This window comes from Aspergillus heteromorphus (assembly GCF_003184545.1).
Source record: "Aspergillus heteromorphus CBS 117.55 chromosome Unknown BO70scaffold_29, whole genome shotgun sequence".
NCBI classification, from domain to species: Eukaryota; Fungi; Ascomycota; class Eurotiomycetes; order Eurotiales; family Aspergillaceae; genus Aspergillus; species Aspergillus heteromorphus.
In genome coordinates, this window is record NW_020290434.1 from 348,456 (window position 1) to 364,791 (window position 16,336).

At 58.1% G+C, this 16,336-nt stretch overlaps 9 protein-coding genes across 9 annotated transcripts; 5 read left to right on the top strand and 4 right to left on the bottom strand.

Annotated features, from left to right (window-relative positions):
* Positions 1-436: 436 nt before the first annotated feature.
* Positions 437-1,259, bottom strand: BO70DRAFT_373789 (uncharacterized protein; the record flags this gene model as incomplete). Its single annotated transcript, XM_025544933.1, has 4 exons — positions 437-665; positions 763-841; positions 893-1,008; positions 1,045-1,259. The coding sequence occupies 4 exons, from the start codon at positions 1,257-1,259 to the stop codon at positions 437-439; spliced, it is 639 nt and encodes a 212-aa protein (XP_025396119.1).
* A 961-nt stretch (positions 1,260-2,220) lies between these two features.
* On the bottom strand, positions 2,221-3,789 carry BO70DRAFT_389755 (cytochrome P450; the record flags this gene model as incomplete). The annotated part of the gene is made up of 2 exons (XM_025546104.1): positions 2,221-3,669; positions 3,742-3,789. The coding sequence occupies 2 exons, from the start codon at positions 3,787-3,789 to the stop codon at positions 2,221-2,223; spliced, it is 1,497 nt and encodes a 498-aa protein (XP_025396120.1).
* A 613-nt stretch (positions 3,790-4,402) lies between these two features.
* BO70DRAFT_373775 (MDR family MFS transporter) lies at positions 4,403-6,079 on the top strand (the record flags this gene model as incomplete). The annotated part of the gene is made up of 1 exon (XM_025544931.1): positions 4,403-6,079. The coding sequence occupies one exon, from the start codon at positions 4,403-4,405 to the stop codon at positions 6,077-6,079; it is 1,677 nt and encodes a 558-aa protein (XP_025396121.1).
* A 426-nt stretch (positions 6,080-6,505) lies between these two features.
* On the bottom strand, positions 6,506-7,627 carry BO70DRAFT_343316 (zinc-binding alcohol dehydrogenase family protein; the record flags this gene model as incomplete). Its single annotated transcript, XM_025541415.1, has 1 exon — positions 6,506-7,627. One exon carries the CDS (start codon positions 7,625-7,627, stop codon positions 6,506-6,508), a length of 1,122 nt encoding a protein of 373 aa, XP_025396122.1.
* Positions 7,628-7,955: 328 nt separating this feature from the next.
* Positions 7,956-9,278, top strand: BO70DRAFT_298901 (alpha/beta-hydrolase; the record flags this gene model as incomplete). The annotated part of the gene is made up of 1 exon (XM_025539621.1): positions 7,956-9,278. The coding sequence occupies one exon, from the start codon at positions 7,956-7,958 to the stop codon at positions 9,276-9,278; it is 1,323 nt and encodes a 440-aa protein (XP_025396123.1).
* A 253-nt stretch (positions 9,279-9,531) lies between these two features.
* Positions 9,532-10,289, top strand: BO70DRAFT_382206 (uncharacterized protein; the record flags this gene model as incomplete). Its single annotated transcript, XM_025545523.1, has 3 exons — positions 9,532-9,742; positions 9,825-9,899; positions 9,993-10,289. Exons 1-3 carry the CDS (start codon positions 9,578-9,580, stop codon positions 10,287-10,289), a joined length of 537 nt encoding a protein of 178 aa, XP_025396124.1. The 5' UTR covers positions 9,532-9,577.
* Positions 10,290-11,168: 879 nt separating this feature from the next.
* BO70DRAFT_399638 (Zn(II)2Cys6 transcription factor domain-containing protein) lies at positions 11,169-12,784 on the top strand (the record flags this gene model as incomplete). Its single annotated transcript, XM_025546874.1, has 4 exons — positions 11,169-11,487; positions 11,543-11,683; positions 11,732-12,510; positions 12,602-12,784. 4 exons carry the CDS (start codon positions 11,169-11,171, stop codon positions 12,782-12,784), a joined length of 1,422 nt encoding a protein of 473 aa, XP_025396125.1.
* Positions 12,785-12,981: 197 nt separating this feature from the next.
* BO70DRAFT_365321 (uncharacterized protein) lies at positions 12,982-13,696 on the top strand (the record flags this gene model as incomplete). The annotated part of the gene is made up of 1 exon (XM_025544037.1): positions 12,982-13,696. Exon 1 carries the CDS (start codon positions 13,061-13,063, stop codon positions 13,694-13,696), a length of 636 nt encoding a protein of 211 aa, XP_025396126.1. The 5' UTR covers positions 12,982-13,060.
* Positions 13,697-13,995: 299 nt separating this feature from the next.
* BO70DRAFT_365322 (cytochrome P450) lies at positions 13,996-16,272 on the bottom strand. The gene is made up of 3 exons (XM_025544038.1): positions 14,919-16,272; positions 14,638-14,858; positions 13,996-14,581 (listed from the first exon to the last, which is right to left on the bottom strand). Exons 1-3 carry the CDS (start codon positions 16,030-16,032, stop codon positions 14,387-14,389), a joined length of 1,530 nt encoding a protein of 509 aa, XP_025396127.1. The 5' UTR covers positions 16,033-16,272; the 3' UTR covers positions 13,996-14,386.
* Positions 16,273-16,336: the final 64 nt, after the last annotated feature.

A 16,336-nucleotide genomic window follows, 5' to 3' on the forward strand; every position in this document is an offset into this window, starting at 1 on the left:
ATCAATTGTCTCTTATTACTCGCCGTTGCTTTGTGCTGCTTGTTATTGCTTGTCGTCGCGTTGTGTTAATACTGTTGCCTCACATGTCAGACTAAAAATGTTCGAAAGGGGATTAACAGCGCCAATGACCTTGTATAAATGGATCCTACTCCTCGATAGAAACGTTCCAGGCTCTCCATTTCGTAACGTTCTTTTGAGTATAATTCTATCGAGACTTGCGACAGCAATACCGGTAGACCCTGTCTCACATTGCCTTACCATGGGCCTTCCCAAAGAAATAGTCAATAGCACGGCCCACTCTCGAGACGGGGCATGTAGGCTCTGTTATAATGATGTCTAACACCCCGGATGAGAAGGACTATCTCAAGGATGCAAGCAAGGCTGCGACGTTATCCCGTCGTGAGAGACCTCTTCTAACCACACCGCAAATGAACTTTCAAAAGGCGATGTATGAATCGACAGTCAGAAGGTTTAGAGCAACGTCAGATTCCAACTCAGAAAGATACTGGTCGCCTCCCATCCAAGAAGCCACTTGGAACCACCAGCTTCTGCGACCAAACCGCATAGCCGTTGTGAATTCCCAATATTCTGGGTACCAGCCTGCCGATTCCCAATCCAAGAGCCCAGATAAATGTCCATCGTCATTCAACGAGAATGCTGTGCGCCTTGAAATCCCCGTGAGTAAATACGACTCGATAGGGCCGTTGGTCGAGCCGATTCGCAAGTGTCAGAACTTCATTGTATTTTGTGGGTGATTCGAACCCATGCATTGAAGCCGGGTAGGTGAGATGTTTGTATAGTCCTTGGTGATTTGTAAAGGGGCCCATTACATGATCGGGAACTCTGGAACTTCGCAGACATGTTTAAATCGGCGAGGATATGACTTCTGGACTTGGGGGGCACCATGAACGCATGGAGCATACACAAGTTTTCAGTTCCTCCAGCCAAGGCTCCTCGGCATCAACGTCCAGCGGATCATCGGTGTTCTCAAGAGAAATGCCCGGCAATCTTGTCATCAGGATAGAAAATTTCCCGTTAAAAAACTCATTTGGGTGTCCACCGCAACTTAGGACCTTGGGAACGGGTATCCCCGCGGCTTCAACCATTTGCATCGACACCACTTCTTCCACACTGGTCCGATCTGTCCATTTCATCACCAGCCCGAATGGGAGCTGTATGATGTGGTGGTCGAAGGGGACGTTGAACCAGGAGCAGTACCATTGCGAGAAGTGGTAAAGTCCCCTGTGGATGATACCCATGCGATTCGGATGGTCTTTGTATAATCCGGTCGTAAAATCAATGGGATGAAAGACATTCCCATCTTGATGTCGCAAGAGGAAGTTGAATGGGGTCAAGTGGGGGTCGGTGGTTGCGATGAGTTGTGGTTCTCCGCTGGAAGAACCCTAGAACATCATCATAATGCCCCATCTTGGGTGCTTGTTCCGTCTACCCATGACTGGAATTCTTCATTCTGTTCAATACGATTAAACATCTCATATGTCCTTTCAAACTTTCCATCCGCAACACCAAGCCATGCTAGAACCCGTGAGGCTTGACCATAAATGCGGGACATAATCATGACTTGAGCAGTGCGCTCATCCAGGTCAGTCTGATACGTGATGACGCCACATAGAGTTCCCGATACGGAAGGCGGGCCCGTCAGATATCTAATTCATCGACTCATACGCAAATGCTGCTTTGTCTTCTTTACCATTAGATTCAATTCGATTCAAATTCTACTAACCCAGTGGAGCCCGCTATTTGTGCTAGCTATGTAGACGCTTCTCCAGCTAAGCAGGAACTCGATGCTATATGCCTGAAATCTCTCAGAACTTGTATAAGTCACGGAATGAGTCAAAAGCTTGACCGTGCATCTAACTTATATCGAAAGGCAATATAGGGCACGCCCCCAGTTGTTCGCCGCTTTCCCGGTGGGTGCGAGCCTTACCATCCTCGCGATAGCATCTCATCCTACTCCCCATCTGGTCCGAACCCCCTTGTGTCTTTTCCACTCCTCTAGTAATTTCTATCTTGCATAACCACATAAATTCAACTTGGTGTGTTCCATTCGGCTTAGCCATACTGCCCCTAACTGCTCCAGAGCAGCTTATTCTTGTACCTCCCAAGGATTTGCGTAAGAGTAGATGGGCCACAGATTACCCCAAACCAACAAAACGCGCACCCCATGACAGTTTTCCTGATCTCTCCACCGGGGAAATTCTAAGACACCTCGCGTAACGCCACCATAAGCGGCTTAACATCCCACCCGACAAACGACTGCTGCAGCTCCCACCGATTCCCCGGGCCCGTTTCCGACAGATCGAAATACCAGAGCACCTTGGCCAAAACAAGGCGCATCTCCGCCCACCCCAACGGCTTACCCAGACAGCCGCGCGGGCCGTACGAGAAGGGGTTGAACGCCTTGACCTCGTGGCGCTCGAGTACGATACCTCCATCCTCGGGAGCCAACCACCGCTCCGGGAGAAAGTCATCCGGGCGCGAGAAGTTGTTCGCGTTGCGGTAGGTAGACCAGTGGGGTATACCGACACAGACACCCTCCGGCACCCACTGCCCACAAATGACCGCACCGCCCGCTGGAACCACCCTGGGTCGGAGGGTAGGTGACGGGGGAGTCAGACGCATGGCTTCCTTGAGCACGGCAGTGAGAAAAGGCATGGCCGACACACCAGCTAGGGTGATTGCGTCGCTCGTCTGGAAGGCATCCCGGAGCTCAGTCTGCAGCCGCGCCAGCGCCTTAGGGTTCCGCAACAAGTACCCCGTCGCGGCGATGAGACCGGTCGAGCTGGTCTCGGAAGCAGCACTGACCAACACGTCGAAGGTCGAGTCGATCTCCGGCCTGGCCGTCTGAATCCCCATCCGGTCACTGGCGCGGAGCATATGGGTGATGAAATCGGGACGGTCATTCTGTTCGCCTTGTGCCAGGCGGCGATCGATCCTGTCCACCGTGAAGGCGAATCGCTGCTTCGTGGCTTCTTGGAGACGCCGGGGGACGAGATAGCGCAGCCATGGCCGAACGGCGGGCACGAGCGCCACAAACGAGGCGCCGATCAATAGGCGTCGGAAGAACGCCCGCATCACACTGAGCCAGGGATGGAAGTCTTCGCGCTCCAGACAGCCGAAGGTCTCACCGAACATGAGGTCTCCGGCGACGTCGAACGTGGTGAACTGGTAGAAATCGGTCAGGTTGACCGGGTGGGGAGGGCCGTCTTTGCGAGCATGGCTCTGGAGCTTGGTGATCAGGAGGCTGGAGTAGTGCTGCAGGACGGATTCCTGGTCGCGGACAGCGGCCTCGGTGAATGCTGGGGCCAGGAGACGTCGGATGTAGGGGTGTTTCAGGTTGTTGGCGGACAGGATGCTGTGTGCTCCGTTGACGGCGGGCTGGTAGAATCGGGGGTCGCGGTCGAAGTTCTTGGCGGCGCCGCCGTGGAAGCCGTAGATGTCTTTCCAGGCTTGGCCGTCGGCGTAGGAGAGGTCGTTGACTCCGTAGCGGACGATAGGGCCATATTGGTCGTGCAGGGCTTTCATGCGGTGGATGAGAGTGCCGGTGCGGAGGCCGCGGGCAAAGGGGATGCGGGTGAATAGCCACGATTTGGGGCCGGGGTACTTGGCCAGTGGGTGGAAGTGGAGCACGTAGATGGCCCAAGCAATCTGATAGCAGAGATATGCGGATCCAAGGGCTAGAAGTGCGTCTGTTAGGTCCAGGTGGACGAGCCTGTCCACCAGGCCACGGGTGGGTGGACTATGGGGGAGTGACTGGTTGGCTGACATGGTGAAAGAGGGATTCAATGGCCTGATGTGTTGTTTTTTTTTTTCTTCTTAGCGGCCTCTTGTTCTCCCTGCACCCTTGATATGCCCGTAAGTCTGTAGGCATGGGTACTAACAGGTGATGCATCGAGGCAGATGTCGGGGTGTCGGGGGTTGATTCCCCGATTCGGCGGTCGGCGACGGTCGGCGACGCAGCAGCCCTAACTGGGCACCACTGCTGATCCCTGTCAGGCGGTTCAGCCGAGGTCCATGGCAGGGCCAGGCATGGTTTTGGTCTCGGTCCTGGTGGAAATAGTCGGAGTTAAAGGCCGCAAAGTCCATTTCGCTTGCAGGGGGGATTCGAGGCACTTGTCGATCTGACCTCGCACGTATGCTACGCATGCACCAACACAGCCAGGTCAGTCGGTTTGATATTAAAAAAAAACAACACAGATGCATCCACTTATGCCACTATGATAATGACCTATAAATCTCCCGACCAGCCCGCTGCGCGATCGGAAGTAGCTTTACTCTTGCAAGCTTTACCATGTCGCAGACACCGACAGATGCTCAACGCGCGCCCCCGGCTCCCATCGCGAGCCCGGGCTCGGGGCAGCCGCAACCACAACGACCACAAATGCCACCCCGGTTAGACCAGCCAGCAGGTAAGGGCTGGCGATTCTGGGCAGTTCTGACTTCGCTCGCGCTGGGCAACCTACTGGTGGGTCTGGACGTGACTATCCAATCGTCTGCCTTGCCCTCGATCACCGATGATCTGAACGCCGGCGAAAACTACATCTGGATCCAGAACGGGTACCTTCTCACCATGACGGCCTTCTTGCCTCTGTACGGGCAGCTGGCACAGGTACTGGGACGGCGGTGGCCCACGATGGTGGCGGTGTCCATCTTCCTGCTGGGCAGTGGCATCAACGGCGGCGCCTCGTCGACGGCCATGCTGATAGCCGGGCGACTGGTGCAGGGCATCGGGGCCGCAGGGATGACGGCCATGACACAGCTTATCATCACCGACCTGGTGTCCATGCGTGATCGGGGCAAGTACATCGGTTTCGTCTTCGCCATCTTTGGTGTCGGATCGGCCCTGGGGCCCCCAATCGGGGGTGTCATCGTGCAGTACATCTCCTGGCGCTGGGTGTTTTACATCAACCTGCCAATCGCGGGCTTAACCCTGGCCATGCAGTTCCTTTTCCTGCAGGTTGCCTTCGTTCGGCGCACCAGCATCCGCCAAAAGCTCCGCTCGCTCGACTGGGTCGGAAACGCCATCATTGTCGCGGCCGTGGTGTCCATCCTCATCGCTCTCTCCTGGGCCAACACACGTTACCCGTGGTCCTCGTGGCGCATCATCGTACCACTCGTCCTTGGATTCGTCGGACTGGGCATCTTCGCCGCCTGGGAATCCTCCCCGTACTGCATCCAACCCACCATCCCGCCGAAGATGTTCGCCAATCGCACCTCCGCCGCCGCCCTGATCATCACCTTCCTCATGTCCATGCTGACGATCTGGCGCTTCTACTTCCTCCCGGTCTACTTCCAAGCGGTCAAGCTCACCTCATCCTCGCGATCGGGTGTTCTCCTCCTCCCGTCCGTCCTGATCGGCGTCCCCGCTGCCATTATTTCCGGCCAAGTCCTCTCCCGCGTCGGACGGTACAAACCCATCCACTTCTTCGGCTTCGCCACCGTCACCCTCGCGTCGGGGCTATACATCTACCTAGGCCTCGACTCCTCCCTCGCCGAGATCGTCATTTTCCAGCTCATCGCCGGCATCGGCGGCGGATGTCTCATGACGACGCTCCTCCCAGCCGTCCAGGCCCCGCACCCGCCCATGCTCATGCCCGCCGCCACCTCCACCTGGACATTCATCCGCGCGTTCGGAAATATCTGGGGGATTGCCATCCCCTCCGCCATCTTCAACGTGCAATTTAATGCCCGAGCAGACACGATCTCCGACCCGACCGTGCGAGCGTACCTCGGTGGAGGGGAGGCGTATGCGCACATCTCGGCCAAGTATATCCGTTCGTTGACACCGGAGGTGCAGCATGAGGTGCGGGAGGCGTATTTGCATGCCTTGAAGATCGTGTGGATTGTCTGTACGGCATTTTGTGGCCTTGGTCTTGCGTTGATCTTTTTGGAGAAGGAGATTGAGTTGAGGAGGGTGGTCGAGGGGAACGTCAAGTTGAAGGAGAAGCAGAAGCAGCAGGATGCGGAGAAGCTGATGAACGCAAACAAAGAGACTGCTGCTGCTAGCGAGGCGGGTGTCAATTCACCTGCACCTGGACAGACGCAGGAGAAGGTTTAGAGGATTCACCCCAGGAGTAATTAAGGGGAGTTCCGGAGTCGATCTATTGGCTTGGGGTAAATGGGTAGGGACTGGGACTGTAGAATGAATGCATGATGCCTTAATATTCAGATTTGCTTCCATACAGACTTGTTTCAGAAGTACCTGGTAATGTTGTTTTCGTCAACCAGTTTAACCGTCATAAAATGCGCGATCAACAGTTTATGAGCTGAAAGGCTCATTTTGCTCAGTTGTTGTGGGGAGTGCAAGATAACCCAGAGGAGGTACCCGTGAAGATATATTTATCACAACAACTACAAATAACCAAGGAACAAATTTCCATTTCACTCCTCAAAATATTCGGTAATCTCTCATTCACTAACTCCTGCGTTCATTCCTGGATTGAAGATAAATATATAATACGGAATCGCGACCACCTCACTCTATCTACACGACAAAAACCAACTTGGACCCCTTCACCTTCCCTTTCCTCAACACATCCACCTTCGGAATCACCGCGGATAGCCCCCCTGTCCTCTGCACATCCAACGGATGAGGCACCAGCCTGCCTGTAGCCAACAGCCCCTCCATCTTCTCGGCCCAAGCCTCACCCATCAACCGATCGTCAGGCCTGGCAGGCCGATAATACGCGCCGCCCAACAGAACCTCCTTTCCCTGCAACGTCCAGCCCAGAATCCAATCATGCTGGACATCACGACGCCGGATCGTGAGCCGACGCGGATACTGCTCCAGCGCGGCGTACCGGCCCCCATAGTCACCGATCGCGCCGTAGCAGAGCGCCATTGTCTCCGGACTACCGATGCAGTCGACTGCGAGCCGCAGACCGTCACGGGTATACTGTCGGATTTGGTCGCGGACCGTGGGATCATTATAGTCGAAGGTTGCGACGGCGCCACGGCTGCGCACGAGCTCCGCGCTGGCAGGCGAGCACGTCGCGATGGGCGTGTACCCTGCCAGACTGAGGAGTTGGATGACGATGGTGCCGGTAGAGGTTGCGCCGCCGTGCACGAGGACGAATGGCTCTTCTCCGGCGTCAGTCACCGCCGACCTACTCTTCCGCCCGGGTTCGTTGCCAACGGGAGAGTCGAAGTCGAGCCCCAACGAGCGGAAGATGAAGGCGCTGGTGAACAGAGCCATGGGCAGGGACGCCGCCGTGGGGAAATCCATCTCGCGCGGCAATCGCACACAGAGTCTCGCTGCGGCGACGACATACTGCGAGAACGCCCCGTTGCCCGGGTTTCCGGGGTTGGACCCGAAGGCGCAGCCCAGGACCCGGTCCCCGATGTGGAGATGGCTGTCTGGGGACCCGAGTCGGACGACCGTGCCTGCGAAGTCGGCGCCGGCAATGGCACCAGGAGTGGTGGATTGGTCGAGCAGTTTGTGGTCGGATGGGTTGAGGGCCACCGCTGCGGTGCGGACAAGGACTTCGTCGGCTTCGAGCTTGCTGACAGGCACGGGCTTCAGGGCTAAGTTCCCTGGACCGGTGGCCACGAGGCCACGTTGGATGCGGGGAATCCGGGGCCCGCTGGTGGGAGGAGCGGTGGTCATGATGGAGGGATGCAGAATGCCAGGAAGGAAGATGGATGAGGCGGGAAAATACTTGTTAACGTGGATCGGATGAAGGTCATATTATCAGGGCTATGCTATGGCTGAGCAGGCTGACTCGGTCCTCTCTCTCACTCCCTTCGGCCCTCCCAGACACCCCCGATTCGGCGCGGAGAGTAGGCACCCCCGAGTTAGGGCTCTGTCTTCGCCGACAGGCAGCTCATTTACCTACAACCCGTCCTTCCAAGAATCATTTCATCATCATCATCATCATCATCATAATCACCATTATCATCACCATCGGATTACACTACTCAGTCACCCACCAACCATGTACCGCCTGTTCAAATCCGATTTCTTCAACTTCGAGGCTCTCCGCCTGCTCAGCTTCACCGCGCACGAGGGCGGCGAGATCGCCGAATTCTTCGAGGCGCTCGGCAAAGTGAAAGACCTCGACCGCGGCAGCTGGTACGCAGCCTGGACGGAGGCGGCCGACAAAGCAGAAGCGCTGGCCCTGGCGGCCGAGCAATCGCAGAACCGGCTCGCGGCGCGACGGGCATTTTTCCGCGCCTCGAACTACCAGCGAGCGGCGCAGTTTATGCTGCAGGGGGGACGCGCTGCGGATCCGCGGATTCTGATCGACTCGGAGAACTCGATCTCCAACTTCTGGCGCGCGGTGACACTGCTGGACTGTACGGCCACACGGCTGCAGATTCCCTACGATGCGGGCGATGGGACCGCGCCCATGATGCTGCCCGCGTACCTCTACCTGCCCCATCCGACGAAACGACCGGCTTCGATGGGCGCGAAGACCCCCATCCTGATCAACACGGTGGGTGGGGACGCGACGCAGGAGGAGATCTTCTACATCTTTCCCATGGCGGCTCTGGAGCTGGGGTACGCGGTGCTCACGTTCGAGGGCCCGGGACAGGGCATCGTCCTCCGTCGCCACGGGGTGCCGTTCCGACCGGACTGGGAGGCGGTGGTCTCACCGGTGCTCGACTACCTGGTCGGGTACGCGGCGGCACGACCGACGCTGAGCCTGGATGTGGATCGCATCGCGCTGGCGGGTTCGTCGATGGGTGGGTATCTCTCGCTGCGTGGGGCGACGGACGCGCGCATCAAGGCGTGCGTCTCCAGCGACCCGTTCTACGCCATGTGGGACATGCTCCAGGGGCGGATGCCGCAGATCGTGAGCGACACGTTTGTGGCCGGCGGCTTCGTTTCCGATCCCCTCTGGGGCGCGCTGGCGAGTCTCCTCGGCTGGCTGGACCCCCAGACGCGCTGGGAATCCGAGCAGACCTGCTGGATGCTGGGCGCCGACGGGGCCGCGGACATGCTCCGACGCATGCAGCAGTATACGCTTGCCACCGCCGATGGGAAAGGCGTGCTCTCGCGCGTGCGATGCCCGGTGTTCGTGACGGGGGCCAGACATGGGCTGTACTGCACCCCCGAGGTCAGCACGGCGCGCATCGTCGAGGAGTTGGTCAATGTGCCGGAGGGGGCGAAGGAGTGCTGGATCGCCGAGGACGCCGGCGAGGGGGGCTTGCAGTCGAAGGTGGGCGCCTTCGGGGTTCTCAATCAGAAGGTCTTTGCCTTTTTGGACGGGGTGTTTGGGGTGGCGCGGGAGATGGCGGTTGGGAGCCAGGATTGAATCCCAGGGGGAGAGGCAGGGGGATGTGCATAGTTAGGGCTAGAGCTAGTGACAGGAGAGTGTCGAATGAAGGTGCCCCCTGGGCTACGTCGGCGACTCGGGGCTCCGAGGGCACAGGCTGGGTTTATGAGAGAATTGTTCCACGGGGTTAGGCGATAACATCTCCGGGTTAAGTCCGATTTACGTCCTCAACAGCTTCATTTAAACTCGGATCCTCCAGGGCAGTCAATGGCCTCAGCACAGGATCTATTAGCGTGATTCCAACGAAATCCAACTATCCGCCCTTGTCCATCTTCACCATGACCAACTCTACCGCCGCCCCCGGTCGTCTTCTGCGCCTGACGCTCCAGATCTACCGCAACCAGCTGGAGAGCACCGAAGCAGAGAGGGAGAAGTTCGCCCGTGAATATCTGACCAAGGCTGCCTCTATGGCCGCCAAGCATGGCATCGAGAAGTACCAGCAGGTGAGAATCCTTCACCCCAACCAAAGTGCCCCATTGCTCCGCAATCCACCCTAACCAATCGCACGTTTGCGGATCGGATCAGGTCTACACCCCCCCCGCCTTCCGCGAAGCCCTAGAAGAAGTCAGCCGTCGCGGCAAGCGTGGCTGGGTCATCGACGTGCGTATTCCCCCGTCTGGTTTCAGCGCAATCCTTCGCCTTCCCTCCTCCCTCCACCAGATTACCTAACACTCGACGATCCCTCCACTACAGGATCATGATCTGACTGTGGAGTTCTACTTCCGGAGCTTCGCCGCCATGGGCTCCATCGGCGCCGATCCCGAATGGCGCGCCCTCCAGGCCTCCGAAGGCCCCTACGTCAACCTCATTCACACCGTCGCCACCTTCGGCTGGGTCGAGCAGTATGTCGACGCCGGCAAGGTCATCCACATCGGAGAGGATGGGAAATCGACCTACCCGTCCTGGGCGGAATTGGGTGATGTCAAGTCGGCCTTCCCTGCTCCTGCGGCGGCTCCTGCTGCGGCGACCGCGGAGGGAGATGCGAAATAGGCGGTGGACGGATGGATGGATGGATTGATTGATTAATGGATGGTGTGTGCAGGGATCGGGGTCAGGTGGCGGGCTGTAACATGATTTGTTTTAGTGTGGAGCCCTTGCTGGATATATAGCGATAGGATTCTGAATCCGGTCCTGACTAACACCCCATATCATCAAGCTCTGCATTAGCGGTGGGTAAATGGTAAGCCACCCAGTAATATTCATAGGTAGGGTAGGCGTTGTGCACGGAAGAGTGAATCCGTGGAGGAAATGCGGGCCAATTCCCCCTCACACTGACGTGGATATTAGACACTAGACAGTCTAGATACTATGGATGCAACAGTAATTCCTGCGAGCCAGTGAGCGGGCCTGGCCCTGACGGAGTGGATGGGATTGCGATGACGGCAGCCCCCGAGGGGTTGTTGGGGCCGGCGGGCCGTTTTATTGGCGGCGGGAGACGGCAGCCTACCGTATGGCTCGAGTGACAAAGTCCATGGGAAAGCCGATTCCTTGGTTGGTTGGCTGATCGAGGCTGGCCCCCAAAATTGACCCCGGTAATACGGCCCGCAGTTCTAGTAAGTAGTTATTCTGACTCGTGGCTCATCCGTTCTGGGGTCTGTGCTGCGCAGCGGGGCCAATAACGCCCTCAAGCTGCACGGCACTGCGGATCGTCCTGTCGATGGCGGGAGCGCAGAGATCCTTCTTTATCTTTCTCACATCAGCCTAGGGTAGCCCGGAGTTATCTTGATCTTACTGTGTCGTCAGGAGGATTTGAAGGAGCCATGGAGTCAGACAGACAGAGTGGCCGCCTTATTTAGTCGAGATGTCGAGGGATCCAGGTCTCAAGAAGGGGGGGGGGGGAGGGGGTTAAACCGTTATTCTCGAGCCGCAATGGAACAGCAACGGCCCAAGACTCGCCGCGCCTGCGACCGATGTCACACCCAGAAGCTCCGGTGTAGGAGGGACGAGACCATCGGAGCGACCAAAGCCTGCATGCGTTGTACCAGGGACAACCTGGATTGTGTTTACAGCCCCCCCAAGAACAGCCAGAAGCAGAACGCAGGCCTGCCTGCATCCCGACGCAGTACGGTTGCATCGCCCTACCAACAGCCCGTGGAATCGGTCCAGTACGGCAGAGAGGATGGCACCCCCAGTGGCAAAGAGGACGATGTATTGACATCCTCCTGGCCTCTGATGCCGGAACTACGCAGTATGGACGCTCTCCCTGTCTAGGACCGTTGGTGGTTTCCATCTGATGGACGCAGACTCAACCGGCCTCGGCCTCGACCCTTATGACCTGGATGCCCTGTCCGACCCGGTAGATCTGGCCTTCGAGCTCAACGCCGTCACCGGCTCACTTTCGCCGGGCATTCCACCTGGCATGGTGCAGCTTAGTCCTGTTGGTAGTATGTCCCCCCCTGGCTGTGGAACCTGAAGATGCTAACCTGGTGCAGGACATTCAGCAGCGACCCCCAGCCTCGGCCTCTCCGCCGACGATAAGCCCATCCCAAACCTCCACCTGCAGGCCAGGGGCCAGAACACAGAGGACTGGATAGGCCAGATATCCGATATCAACCTGCGGCTGTTGAACCACGCGTCGTACATCAGCAGCCTGGAGGCACAGGCCCTGCTCGAGAGATCCGACCCGATCGAGCAAGGGTTCGGGATCGACCAGACCTTTCTCCTCTCGCAGCAGTTGCTTGACCTGCTGAGTGTTCGCTCCATCGACCGACTGGGACGACTGACGCGACACGCCTCGACGTGTGCAATGGACGTACCCCCCGAGCTCGTCCTGTCGGGCTCCCAGAGCAGCAGCACCAGCTCCAGCTCGTACATGGCCCCCTCGCCACACTCCCCGCTACGCAACCTCGATCTGGCCACCACTATACTGATACTCTCCTGTCACCTGCGCGTGCTGAACATCTACGCCAAGACCTTCCACCACCTCGAACGATGCATCCAGGAACGGCGCGCTCCGGAGGACATCCACCTTCCGGGTATGACGTTTGGTGCCTTCTCTTTACACTCCTCGTCCAGTTTACAGATTACACTCATGATCCAGTTGGCGGAGACGCTGCTCGGTCGGCTGCACGACACGGTCAGCGCCGTCAACTACCCTCCGGGGCCGGTCAATGGCCCGGACAGCCATCGACCGCTGAGTGACCCGTGGGACGAGGTTTCGGATAGCATACTACAGGCCCTTAAGGCCAGCCATAGAGATATGATGCAGACGGTGGCACGCATTCGGCGGTCGCTGGAACAGTCGGGAATGCTATAGATCTTCTTCTTCCTTCCTTCCTTCCTTCCTTCACTTCCGTAAGCAGGAGACGGCGTTGCACCATCGAAGATCGACGGTGGCGCATGAAGCGCTCGGGACTCCGCTGCACCGCGTGGCATCCGCATTGCATACGTCCATGAGATCACCGTCGGGCCTATTCCCGGACCTGTCGGGCTTACCTGCGGCTGACACTGCCCCGATTGACGCCAATGTAAGATTCTGCGCTTGAGTGGTGTTTCATCATATCATTCCCTCCCGGCGTTGCCCTCGGGGTTGCAGTCATGCATCCCATCAGCCCCGTAACGCCGACGAAGCCGAAGCCGAAGCCCTGCCAGTCCTCCGAACCCTGATGCCCTGTAGACCTGAGCATCTCTACTTCTGTTCCCTGCCGCACCACACCACCACTGCCTTGCCTTACCTTCCCTTCCCTTCCCCGACCAGCCGTCTATATCACCACACTACCCCACACCACACACACCACAACCACCCACGCAACCAACCTCCAATGTCCCAAATCTTCCAAACCATCCTCACCTACCTCCCCAACACAACCCCGCTCACCAGCAACATCACCACCACAATGAGCAGCCTACCCACCACCCTGTCGGACCCCAACTACGCCTCCACCCCGCTCACCCTCCCGCGACTGGGCCTCGCCCTCCTCCGGCTGGCCCCGCTGATCATCTCCTCGGGCTCCCTCATGTGCGCGTGGGACCAACAAAACGCCTTCGGCTCGTTCCTCACGCCCCCCCTCCTCGCCAAACCGGGCCACCTGTCCGCCCACGTCGTGGTCGACTGGTTCGCCGCCTACGCGCGCCCCACCAAATGGGTCATCTTCCTGGGCTACCCGCTGGCGCTGGCATTCTCGTTCATCAACGCCTTCACGGCGGCGGGCGACGGCCTGCACCCGCAGACCCGCACCTTCTACGCCCTGGGCGGGGTGTTGTCCATCCTGCACTTCTATTTCGGGGCGTATTCGATGATGTGGAATGCGCGCATCTCGACCAAGACGAATGTGGGCAAGGCGAATGAGGATGCGCTGAGGGGTTGGTTGGGGAATAATGGCACTAGGATGGTGGTGGTGAATTTGCCGGCTTGGGTGTTGTTTATTTGTGCGACGGCGACGTTTGTGAGGGTTTAGATGGGTGAGGGGGTGAGGGGGTGAGGAGATTGAGGAGGGAGTGGTGATGTTTTTTAAGGGTATGGAAGTGGAGGGGAAATGGTGGAGGATGAAGATAGGGGAGGATGGGGAAGGGGGGGGGTTGTTAAGTCGGAGGTGGTCCTAACGGATGGGGTTGGGCGGGGCGGATTAGTTAGGGCTTGAGAGTTGGTAGAAATGAAGAGATTGCGAAAACCGTCTTGACCATGACCATGTGGATTCTGCGGAGGGAGATGTACAGCTGAGGGCGAATTGTGCGAAGATTGATCAATATAGTTGGACTGCATAGCTGAAGGGTTAAAGAGGACAAGATATGGTTCATTCATTCGATGTGCACATGGTAGAGAAAGGCAATGTGTCCGTCCTGGTTACTCCGACCGGGGCAATTGGACACAGGCCAAGGTCACCTTGCCTGTGCGAAATTGGTGGTTCTCTAACTCATCCGGACTCCATAACCTACAGTTCACGTGCGAGCGAGAAAATATCTTTTCTCGGATAAACAGGAGTGGTTGGGAAAATGAACGCGGAAGACTTGGGTGCGCAAAAGATGTATTCATTCTATTCATTGACGACCCGCCCATCAAACGCGTCGAGTCCCCCACCATCAGCAGGACTACAACTCCAATAAACTCTCTATGTCAGGACCCTGTCTCAAGAAGCCAGCAAGCGTCTCTAACGGAACAAAGCCACCTTCGCGCCACCCGACGGACACACCGTCAGGGTCAGATTCTCTGTCCACGGCATGGGGTCACGGCTCTGAATGGACGAAAACTCCTGCGCAAAGCGAGTGACCACCATCAACGCCTCCGTGAGTGCGTACTGCTGTCCTAAGCAGATCCTGGGCCCGCCGTTGAACGGGAGGTATTCCTATGATCATTAGCAAAAAAAAAAAATCCACCCCCTAGGTTGCGAAGGGAACATACCCAGGAGAACTTCCGATTTTCCCATCGCTCCGGGCGGAAAGAATCGGCATCCTCGCCGAACAGGTCCTTGCGGCGGTGCATCACGTAGACCGTGTAAATGACGACTGTTCCCTTGGGGACATGGATGGGGTCTTCACCCGTGGGACCGCCACCGTGGGGAAGGACGGTGTCGCAGGCGGCGACGCGGGCGTTGCTGGGGAGGGGCGGCCAGAGACGGAGGGCTGGACCAGACCGGTTAGCCATCCATCAGATCTCAATCTCCGCAGACAGATCAGACTCACCCTCGTTGATGCAATACTTTGTGTACTTGAGATTGCGCAGCTCCTCGTACGACGGCTTCTTGCCCTCCAGCTCCGCCACCTCGGCCCTGATCTTGTTCCAGATCTCCGGCCGACGGGCCAGCTGGTGGAACAGACTGCCTAGCAGGCTGGCGACGGTGTCCCGGCCGGCGATGAGGATGTTCAGGAGCTCGTCGCGGATCTTCTCGTTGCTGGCGTCGGAGGTGGCCAGGTCGCGGAGGAAGATGTTGCGGCTGTCGCTCTGAGTGAGCCGCGACTTGTGGTCGGCGTTGCTGCGGAAGGCCATGGCGTCGTCGACAAACTGGTCGAGGTAGGAGCGACAGACCTGGATAGCATCCACAGCCTCGCGCTTGATGGGCCGCAAGCGACGCAGGGGCCCGAAGCGGAACTGCAACGCCATTTCCTTGAGTGCGGTGTGGAAGGCCCGGCTGAAGGCCCAGTCCTCGGGGGTGCCCCCGCCCAGGGTGTTGGTCGAGTGGCCGAAGAGGAACTCGGTGGCGGAGTCGAGAGTGAAGTCCATAAACAGGGGCTGCAGGTCGACTGTTTCGCCCGTGTGGATGCGGTGCAGCAGGTCGTCGATGTGACTGTTGACCAGCCCCAGGTCGGCGACCTGGTCCTTGACGAAGCTGGGCCGGAGGAGCGCCCGGGAATGCGACCATTCCTCACCGTCCGTGACGAAGATGCCACGTCCCAGGAGGGGACCCAGGATGGACTGGCGTTCCCCAAGCGAGTAGTCCTTGAAGCGCACGGACAGGATGGTCTTGATGTTGGCCGGGTCGACGGTGAAGATGCCGCGACGGGCGATGGCCTGCGCGGAGAACGTGGGCCCCGCGCTGGTATGGCGCTGGACGAGCAGTTCCAGGAAGCGCTTGTCGCGCATCGCTCGGACGTTGTCGACGACAAAGTCGAGGCCGAGCAGCAAGTGGTTTTGCGGATAGCGCACCTGCACTGGCTGACAGCCATTTTCGGCGGCGAACCTCCTGGAAGCGATGCCGTATGAGATGCGTCGGAAGGTAAGCCAGGCAAGTCCGACAGCGGCCAGAACAATGGGCAGCACACTGGACAAGCCAGGTGGTAAAATGTGGAATCCGGTCATGCTTGGGGCGTTGGATGGAGAGACCGTCGTGGGTGGGTGCGAGGGAGGGTTTCGTCAAGTGTGGATGGGGGATTTTGTACTTCCTCGGCGATGCCCTGTCATCGCTCTCTTCCTCAATCCTTTCTTTTTTTTTTTTTAGATCGTCATGTCCAGACTCCGGTGGTTCCAACAGCGACAGACACACGGCACTCGTCGGAGTTTCGTTCGGCGCTGACGTCGGCGTCCTCGGGGCTTGCATGGCGCAGAACTTCAGCATCCTCACCCGTCGGCGATGGATCAGGCTGAGTCCAGAGGGTAAGCAACG

Bases quoted from the DNA above. Each gene is read 5' to 3' on its own strand.
- BO70DRAFT_365322 (XM_025544038.1), bottom strand. From the start codon at position 16,032: ATGACCGGATTCCACATTTTACCACCTGGCTTGTCCAGTGTGCTGCCC. The intron at 14,859-14,918 runs GTGAGTCTGATC...GGTCTGGTCCAG, and splicing joins AAAGTATTGCATCAACGAGG to CCCTCCGTCTCTGGCCGCCC. The intron at 14,582-14,637 runs GTATGTTCCCTT...TAATGATCATAG, and splicing joins AAAATCGGAAGTTCTCCTGG to GAATACCTCCCGTTCAACGG.